A 10,111-nucleotide genomic window follows, 5' to 3' on the forward strand; every position below is an offset into this window, starting at 1 on the left:
GGAACTGAAAAATATATTTCAATAGTTCATCGCATGAATCACGGTGAAAGTCTTTATCTCTGTAAATAAAACAAAGTTGGCTAACTAGCATTGGTATGTCAAACATATCACCATAAACCTCCTTTAGAAGATTTATCTTTTCTGAGGGCACTTCACCTTTGCACATCTTAAACACCCTAGGGTTAACAAGGTCAAAATCTAAAACGCTCCACATCCTGAAATCGCTCAGTCAGCGTAGTCACAACTGTGTCAAGAATTTCAAAATACATTTGTTTGTAACTATGCCGTTGGTCATACCTGGTTACTGGTGGTCCCACTTTCTCAACAGCCAGGTCGTACACCTGACAATCAGTGTGCGAATTAGTTCAGAAAAACGATGTGCAATTTTTGACAAAAGTGTTTCTTTAGAGACAAATCAAATCGATATTACGTTAATTATTATATAGCGCTAATTGCTAAATTAATATTTTAAACGTGAACAAATTCATATGATTTACGACAGTGTTTTTCGTTAAAACCGCTGATTTTGCACATCGTTTGAAAAAGTGATGTGCAATTGTTTCATTTTAGCTAAAACGATGTGCAAATTGCACATTGCACACCGTTAATTCGCACACTGCTGACAATATTCTGTATCATTTCTCAGAGAAGCAACAAAGGCCTTGAATCTCTCAAACCTATTCATTCCATAATGAAAGTCAGTGTCCTTGTCTTGCAAGATAGAATAAAGTATGGATGACTGCTCAAAAATTCTCTGGAAAACATGTACCAAGAAACAAAACAAGAAGCCATTAAGGTAGCCAAGTAAACCAGTAACCTTACTTAACGTTTCACCATCCCAGCCTATAGGATTATCAGAAAGATTTTCAAATATGTCTATCAGTTTTCATAGTTAGAATGCAAGACATTGATGACATGAGCCCTATAATACCATCTTGTGTCACCAGGACTAGGAAACTCAAGCCTATGGGATGATAGTAAAGCTTTCTTTGGGGAATCGCAAAGGTGCAAAAAGCACTAATATTAACAAAGAAAATCTTAACAGGTTAAATGGAGGATGCAGCTTGACATAATACTAGATTTAGTCTATGGGCAGCACAGTGAACAAATTGAGCATAAGGATAATCCTGCTGAACTTGAGCTTGAACACCATTGAGATGACCAGACATAACAGATGCACCATCATAAGTCTGTCCAATAAATTTCTCTTTCACATTATTATATTGACTTAACTTACCCTTAACCACTGATGATATAGCAGTTGCAGTCCTATCACAACTAACATCAACAAACCAAAGCTGTCTTTCAATGACACTTTCCCCTTTGTCCATTTGAACAATTACACTCAATTGCTCTTTGGTAGAAACATCAGTTGCCTCATCAACCTGTATACTTAAGAAAGTGCAGCAATATACTTCCTTAAAAATCTCATCCTCTATTATCTTATCAAGACAATCAATCAAATCATTCTGAATATCAGGAGAGACTCCAGTAAACCGCCCTCCCCCAGCAAGGTGGGTTTCAGCAAGCAGAGAATCTATCTTGGCAAAACTTTCAAGTAGCTCTCTATAATTTCCTCTATTCATGCTGCCACTAGATTCATCATGCCCCCTAAATGCAAGCTTTTGCCTAGACAAGTATAAAACAGCTTCTGTTATGGTTTTCAACATTTCCCTGTTTTGCCTTACCTCCTCGTTATGAGGCTGAATCGCTTCACGTCTAGTTTGTGACATGAGACAGTCGACACGAGGCTGAAAACCGTAGGTCTTCCAGGTCTTGTAAGCACCCATGTGCGATTTAGCCTTCTCATGCTTCTTACAAACGGATAGGAAATTCTTCATGTTTTTGAATCCTGTCTGCGTCCATGAAGATGACGATCCAGGGCAAAATAAAAGACAAGGCCAACATAACAATGCATTCTTTTCTGAGCTACCACAAAGCCAATCTTTCTTCGAGTACCAACTTTCCTGAAAGCTTCTATTGCCTGTAGTCGCTTGTAAATTTGGAATTGGCCGCTGCTTTACGAGTATATTTTGCTCGCCTGATTGTCGAACAGAAAATGGTTTCTTTGTAGTTCACTTATTATATCGATTTCATTAGCCGAAGCCATTGTAATGTAAGTAATCACGATTTCCGAACGTATATTTCGAAAGCTCAAAATTCAAGTCACGCTTTTGAAAATGAGCCCGACTTGATGTTGTTAAACGTTTGAGTGTGTTCAGCTACTCTCAACCAATCAGATTACAGATATTCCCACTATAGATTTTACTATGTTTGTAAATGATGATCGCCCAGGTTAATAAAGTCCTGAGAAGGACTGTTTTTGTTGTTGTTGACTGACGTTTCGACAACCTTAGCGGTAGTCATCTTCAGAGTCAAATGAGGAGTAAACGTCAGGTTAGCCGTACTTGTTATCTGGTTCTTACGTCATTGTATTGTGTGTACATGAAATGTGTATTGTCATTGTGAGTTGTGAAGTGTCATTGGAAGTGAAAGTCCTCGACTTACTTCAATACAAAGGAGCACACTACAAACAATTACATGGGACAGCAATGAGCTCGCCCGTTTCTGTGTTAGTTGCTGAAATTGTAATGCAATCTATAGAGGAACGGGCGCTCACGACTTACAAACATGCACTACCTTTTTGGTTTCGCTACGTAGATGACACAATCATAGCACTACATGCAGACGAGATTGATGACTTCCATACTCACATCAACAAACAGAACAGCCACTTACAATTTACCAAAGATGTCGAAGAAAACGGAACTCTTCCTTTTCTCAAATGTTTCGTAAATTATGACAATCAAATACCACGAACAACAGTTTATCGCAAGCCAACACATACTGACCGACTACTATAATAATCATCTTACAACCCTACACAAAGCCACCACAGTCAAAACATTAACAAGACTTGCACAAATCGTATTTGATTCACCGGACGCTCTACAAAACGAAAACAACTATCTCAAACGTGTTTTTGACAAAAACAACTATAACTCTGACTTTATCAAACGCAACACTTACAAACCCAACGAACCCAACGAAACGAACAACTCAGTGACAACAGCAACGATACCTTACATCAAAGGTACGTCTGAGACTATCTCGCGTATCTTACGACCATACAACATACGTGTCGCACATAAACCAATCACAACGTTACGACAAGTACTAACGAACATAAAGGACAAAAAACAAACCAACGAACGACAAGGTGCAGTTTACAAAATAAACTGCTCCGACTGCCACGCCTCCTATATCGGAGAAACTGGCAGGAACTTAAACATAAGACTTACTGAACACAAACGAGCTACTAAGAAACAAGACAAAACTAATCACATTGCCGAACATCACCGAATCACAAAGCACAACATTGACTGGGACTCGGCAAAATGTATCACTTACAGTACTGACTATAGACAACGGCTTACATTAGAAAGTTGGTATACCAACTTGGAACAAACCCCCCTGAACAGATCACAGCAATTACCGGCACCTTACAAACGACTTATTCACAATACAAACAAACGATCAACTAAAAACATTACACTTCAAACTAATTCACAATGACAATACACAATTGACACCCACACACTACAACTAAAAACGTCACACCTAAATCACACATCACAACTAAAAATAAAATATTTCACTTCACACTAATCCACAATGACAATACACATTTCCTGCACATTTCCTGTACACAATACAATGACGTAAGAACCAGACAACAAATACGGCTAACCTGACGTTTACTCCTCATTTGACTCTGAAGATGACTACCGCTAAGGTTGTCGAAACGTCAGTCAACAACAACAAAAACAGTCCTTCTCAGGACTTTATTAACCTGGACGATCATCATTTACAAACATATAACGATACTCCCGGGTTCAAACCATTTACTTTATATAAATTTTACTACTTCGTCGGGCTGAATTTTCAGAGCCCGACTAAACTGCGTAATGCCTGGCCCTAGAAATGCACTTGTCATTGTTGCTAAGTAACGTTTAAAAATATGATAATTTTGTTAATAGCAACGCAATTTGACAAATATTACACTAGTAGCTGTGGCTATTCCAAAAAGAGTCGCAGAATTTAAAATTTTCGCAAATCCAATTTTAAAGAAAACAAATTTTTCATTTTTGGGAAAATATTTGGTCGGGCTGGGCCCGACCAGCCAGACCGCTAGCTACACACTGCTGCTGAACATAAATGTCTTAAAAAGCGATGCTTTGAAAAATTTCTCCGGTATACTAAATGAAATTTCAAAAAAATATCACTTACCGTATACGAGCCAATAAACGGCCTACATACGTCCGTTCATGTATTTTCGACACCTTCGTAGCCATTAAAGCCCCCTTCACAGTATAGAAACAAGCAGTAGTCCCACTCAATAGAAATTTTATGTGAAGCGCATATCTTATTACGCATGTGATTAACAGGGTGGCAGCCAGTAAACTGTATTTTCTGACCAATAGGAGCGCTCAGGTAATCAAATTAAATATACAGCACCAAGTTGCACAGCAAAGTGGGACTACTGCTTGTTTCTATGCTGTGCTCCTTCGAACAGTTAGAATAAATTAAAGGCCTTTAGAACCGTTAGAATAAATAAATAAATTAAAGGACCTTATATAAAGCAATTTTATATTAATGGCCCTACTAATAGTTCTATGTTTGTGTACTTGTAATTTTACTAACAATTACATCAAACTCTTCAATTACATTTGGTCCTTTTATCGGCGTTTCACTCGCAGAATAATCTCCCTTTCCTCCAAACATTTGTTTTCTCGTTTTACTGAAGAACAAATGTCATCAGTTTCATTTCGAGCATCTACAGTTGAAGTTTTGACAGCTTTTAGCGGATTGTCAACTCTACCTGTTTCGCCTTCACGTACAACTGTCAACAATTCCGACTTTAGTTCAACGCATTTTGCTCCATTCTTTTCATCAAAAGAGTTCTTCGATTCATCTTCAAATTTAGGTTTACTCCAAGATAATAACGAAACATGTTTGTCTTTCAACAGTTTCTGCTTCAATCATCATCCCCTCCCTCCTCCCTCCTTAACGGTTCTGACCATTGACCTAGCTACATTGCAGGAACTACTGAATCGAAATGTTTAGAATAAAATGTCCCTTACGAAGTGTCTATTGTTTTGTTGCAATAAGAAAAATCATACATACAGCTTTCAATGTACGTACATGTTTAGTCTTTGTAAATTAATAATTACAAGTTTTCCATCATTTTCACAGTTTGTACGGGTAAATTTCCACTCGGGTTGATTTGCAGTGATGTTCCAAGACACACAGATAAATCTGCGACTCTAAAATTCGTAAATTATTTATGGTTAAAACCACGCAAAAAAATTAATAATAAAGAGAATGGTTTGAACCGGAATATCGTTACATGTTTGTAGATGTAGATCGTCCGTTAGATAGTCCTGAGAAGGATTGTTGTTGTTGTTGACTGACGTTTCGACAACCTTAGCGGTGGTCATTTTCAGAGTGACGTCAACAACAACAACAACAGTCCTTCTCAGGACTCCACCAACCTAGTCGATTTACATCTACAAACATCAATCAAATCAATAATATCAAATCCTTAATATGACAATTTTCAAATAAACTCTCCCTCAAAGAAATTAGCACAAGAAATTCGGTAAAATTGATCAGGTTTTCAAAAAATCGTCAACATTTTGCATTATGCAAACATAATGATCAGATAAATCAAAATGAGAAAAAGTCTCTTTTTTTTAACTATGTATATTTATATATATAAAACGACAGTATTTAGGCCAAAGTATAATAAACGCCAAAGTATATAATGACAGAATTAAGATTCAAATTTTAGAACTGCGACATGTGAAAAATGACGTCATATATAACACAATCTTTACGTCATCATTTGTTTATGGCATACATTACTCGAATGATATTCAGATGCAGCCAGATCATCAACTGGTAGAGAATCTTCCCTATCCAATATTGTATCACGCAATTTACCTCTGAATTGAAAAGAACTGTTAATGTTATACTCCAGTTAGAAAGATCAGTTTTGTGCCATGTTCAAGTTCAAGTAAAATACAAAATATTTCCTTGGCAATGATGGCTATGATTTTATGTCTTCTTTTTTAAGTGTGCAAATGATGAAATTACTAATGACATTTTAAATGGCAACTCCCCAATCCCTTAACTTGCCCATTTCATTCACAAGACAGACTCTGCCTTCTCTAAAATAACCACTCTGGATAAAATGGCTACAATTATGAAATGCACATTTTTCATAAGAACCAGATGAAAAACAAAACATGGTATTTTTTTGCCGCATCATGAAATATTTCCTTCATTTCAGGCTTTGCTCAAGATAGCAAGACCTATGTTCTGAAATTCTACCATGTATTTTGCAAGTATAAGGACAGTTGTGTATCTAAGGTAAGGCAACATAAAAACAATAGATGTACCTAGTAGTACCTAGCCCATTATTAATTTTTTAACACTTTTTTAGCAATGCTCCTTGTTACAAATTTCTAAAGAATATTTACAATTGAAACACTCCAAATTGCATTTGCAAATGAAAATATAATTGACAATTTATTCTGACCTATCCTAGATCCACCAATCTCTAAAGATATTGTTCCAATAAATTGTTTCAAAGTGAAATACTGTATATATCCTAGCTTTTGGGTGTAAAACCTTAATAACATTTTGAGGTGTTCAATAACCTGCATTTGCCTCTTCTTCCTCCCAAACACTGCTTTCCAGTTCGTTTTAAACCAACAGTTTTGACTGGATCACCAAAGAGATAATTTCTATGGCAGTTTTCACATTTCTGGACAAACATGTTACCGTGGAGCTCAGCCAACTTGCACCTGTAAGGGAAATAATGTTATGGTTATTTTTTAAAGTCATGTTTTCTGGTCAACGATGAAGATGATGAATTGGGTTATATAAAGACTCAAGTCTCAACATCAGATCACTCCTGATAAAGACACTAGACTGGAGTATATAAGAACTTAAGTTTCAACATCAGATCGCTAGTGATGAAGACACTAGATTGAAGTATATAAGGACTCAAGTTTCAACATAAGATCGCTCGTGATGAAGACACTAGACTGGAGTACATAAGGACTCAAGTCTCAACATCAGATCACTCCTGATAAAGACACTAGACTGGAGTATATAAGGACTCAAGTTTCAACATCCGATCGCTCGTGATGAAGAAACTAGACTGGAGTATATAAGAACTCAAGTTTCAACATCAGATTGCTTGTGATAAAGACACTAGACTGGAGTATATATGACTCAAGTTTCAACATCAGATCGCTCGTGATGAAGACACTAGACTGGAGTATATAAGGACTCAAGTCTCAACATCAGATCACTCCTGATAAAGACACTAGACTGGAGTATATAAAGACTCAAGTTTCAACATCAGACCACTCCTGATGAAGACACTAGACTGGAGTATATATGACTCAAGTTTCAACATCAGACCACTCCTGATAAAGACACTAGACTGGAGTATATAAGAACTCAAGTTTCAACATCAGACCACTCCTGATGAAGACACTAGACTACAGTATATAAGAACTCAAATTTCAACATCAGATCACTCCTGATGAAGACACTAGACTGGAGTATGTTAGGAACCAAGATTCAACATCAGATCACTCCTCATGAAGACACTAGACTGGAGTATATAAGAACTCAAATTTCAACATCAGATCACTCCTGATGAAGACACTAGACTGGAGTATGTTAGGAACCAAGATTCAACATCAGACCACTCGATGAAGACACTAGACTGGAGTATACAAGGACTCAAGTTTCAACATCAGACCACTCCTGATAAAGACACTAGACTGGAGTATATAAGAACTCAAGTTCCAACATCAGACCACTCCTGATGAAGACACTAGACTACAGTATATAAGAACTCAAATTTCAACATCAGATCACTCCTGATGAAGACACTTGACTGGAGTACGTTAGGAACCAAGATTCAACATCAGACCACTCGATGAAGACACTAGACTGGAGTATATAAGGACTGAAGTTTCAACATCAGACCACTCCTGATAAAGACACTAGACTGGAGTATATAAGAACTCAAGTTTCAACATCAGACCACTCCTGATGAAGACACTAGACTACAGTATATAAGAACTCAAATTTCAACATCAGATCACTCCTGATGAAGACACTAGACTGGAGTATGTTAGGAACCAAGATTCAACATCAGATCACCTCATGAAGACACTAGACTGGAGTATATAAGAACTCAGATTTCAACATCAGATCACTCCTGATGAAGACACTAGACTGAGTATGTTAACCAAGATTCAACATCAGACCACTCTCGATGAAGACACTAGACTGGAGTATATAAGGACTCAAGTTTCAACATCAGACCACTCCTGATAAAGACACTAGACTGGAGTATATAAGAACTCAAGTTTCAACATCAGACCACTCCTGATGAAGACACTAGACTGGAGTATATAAGAACTCAAATTTCAACATCAGATCACTCCTGATGAAGAAACTAAACTGGAGTATGTCACGACGCAAGTTTTAACATTAGATCCATTTTGATGAAGACACTAGACTGGAGTATTTAAGTCTAGAGTCACCATGATAAAATAAACTAACTCAATCTTTAACCCTATGTACAGCAATAATATCAATCAACAATATAATAGCAGCAAAACAATATAATAATTTACTACAGTATCTAAGTTTTAAGAATTATTTATAATTAAATACAATACCTTGGAAATCCTGACTTTAAATGCAAGCCATCAACATTTTGACTCACAACAAACTTCAAATAACCTTCCCTTTCAAGTTGCAACATTGCCATATGTGTCAAAGTTGGAGCAGCACTTTTAAATGTGATGTCAAACTTGGGTTTCTCCCTTGGCTTCCAATGTCCAAACTCCTTTAGGTCCACAAAAATCAGGGATACCACATGAAGTACTGATTCCTGCTCCAGTATGGAACACCAAATGTTTGCATTCTTTGATCAATTTTGACAACTCTATGATTTTGCTTGCAAGTTTCTCTTTGGAGTCAAAAAGCTGACAAAGATTAGAAATTTTTCATTAGTTGGTTGCTTGATCAAATTTGTAGTATACACAAACTGTATCAAAGTAGGCAAATCCACTAATATAATTTGTGCCAATCATGTATATGCCTACTAAATTGTGATTAAGGCATTACAATTTAAAAAAAATCCATTTACTTGTGGTTTGAAAGACTTTTTACACCTGCATCATTCTACAACATCTAAGCATAAACCATCTAGCTTAGAACACTTTTTAATTCACATTTATTAATAGTTTTTAACATATGACTAGTCATTATATTTTATCAGACGATACTAATTACTAAACAATTAACAAATCTAACTTGAAACAAAAAGATTTTATTAAAGCCGTCTAATGTCTAATGGTAAAATTAGGATAGCATTACTTCAACTTTCGTGTGAATAAATTTGACTAGATAAAACTTCAATGTATAGGAATTTTAAAAGACATTCTCCAGAAAGAGCTGGATTCTTTACTCATTTGAGTTATTTCGACTCATTTGTTTTGTTGTCAAAGACTCAATCAATGCTAGACAATAGACAATATGTTGAGCCCTAAGCCCTTGATGAAAGAAAATGTACAATTAGAACTCAAACTACAGTCAAAAAAATAACGAAAATTATCACAGGTTATAAATTTAACTAACCTCAGGTGCTCCGCACTTTCCTTTATGTGATAATCTGACAGCCCAGAAGCATAATCCACCGCCATTTTGAATAGCAAATTTGTTGGGAAACGCTGGAAAGGGGGGAGGGGAGAGAGAGAAAGATCAAAGAAAACATGAATCGCATTGAATCGCTTCTAGTAAAAGACAATAGAAGTCGTGATATTTTGCGTTACAGCCTAGGTACCTGAACAAACTAATTGAGTAATTCGTAAAACTCCGAGTCCTGATTCATCTGGTTTGAAAACATTTGATCAAGGCTTTGGCTTAAATCCACTTCTCCTATCCAGGAGAATCGGGAACAAGATGATTTTGATCAAGGCAATTGGATAATCCATTATCCACTTCTTGATCA

At 36.4% G+C, this 10,111-nt stretch overlaps 2 protein-coding genes across 4 annotated transcripts; both read right to left on the minus strand.

Annotated features, from left to right (window-relative positions):
- Positions 1-536: 536 nt before the first annotated feature.
- LOC124451466 (zinc finger MYM-type protein 1-like) lies at positions 537-4,380 on the minus strand. 3 transcript variants are annotated; one of them, XM_047002094.1, is made up of 2 exons: positions 1,238-2,378; positions 537-677 (listed from the first exon to the last, which is right to left on the minus strand). In XM_047002094.1, the coding sequence occupies exons 1-2, from the start codon at positions 1,839-1,841 to the stop codon at positions 643-645; spliced, it is 639 nt and encodes a 212-aa protein (XP_046858050.1). In that variant the 5' UTR covers positions 1,842-2,378; the 3' UTR covers positions 537-642. The 3 variants fall into 3 exon arrangements, with proteins under 3 accessions (XP_046858050.1, XP_046858049.1, XP_046858051.1); XM_047002093.1 differs by lacking the exon at positions 537-677 and adding an exon at positions 4,291-4,380 and having other exon boundaries at positions 1,006-2,041; XM_047002095.1 differs by lacking the exon at positions 537-677 and having other exon boundaries at positions 1,006-1,385; positions 1,689-2,365.
- Positions 4,381-5,139: 759 nt separating this feature from the next.
- Positions 5,140-9,803, minus strand: LOC124451467 (NAD-dependent protein deacetylase sirtuin-6-like). The gene is given in 7 exon segments (XM_047002096.1): positions 5,140-5,327; positions 5,929-6,008; positions 6,726-6,872; positions 8,775-8,915; positions 8,917-9,083; positions 9,739-9,767; positions 9,770-9,803. Coding segments are annotated over 7 exon segments (675 nt in total). The 3' UTR covers positions 5,140-5,250.
- Between the last annotated feature and the right edge of the window lie 308 nt (positions 9,804-10,111).

Source organism: Xenia sp. Carnegie-2017, unplaced genomic scaffold (genome assembly GCF_021976095.1).
Source record: "Xenia sp. Carnegie-2017 unplaced genomic scaffold, XeniaSp_v1 HiC_scaffold_24, whole genome shotgun sequence".
NCBI classification, from domain to species: domain Eukaryota; kingdom Metazoa; phylum Cnidaria; class Anthozoa; order Malacalcyonacea; family Xeniidae; genus Xenia; species Xenia sp. Carnegie-2017.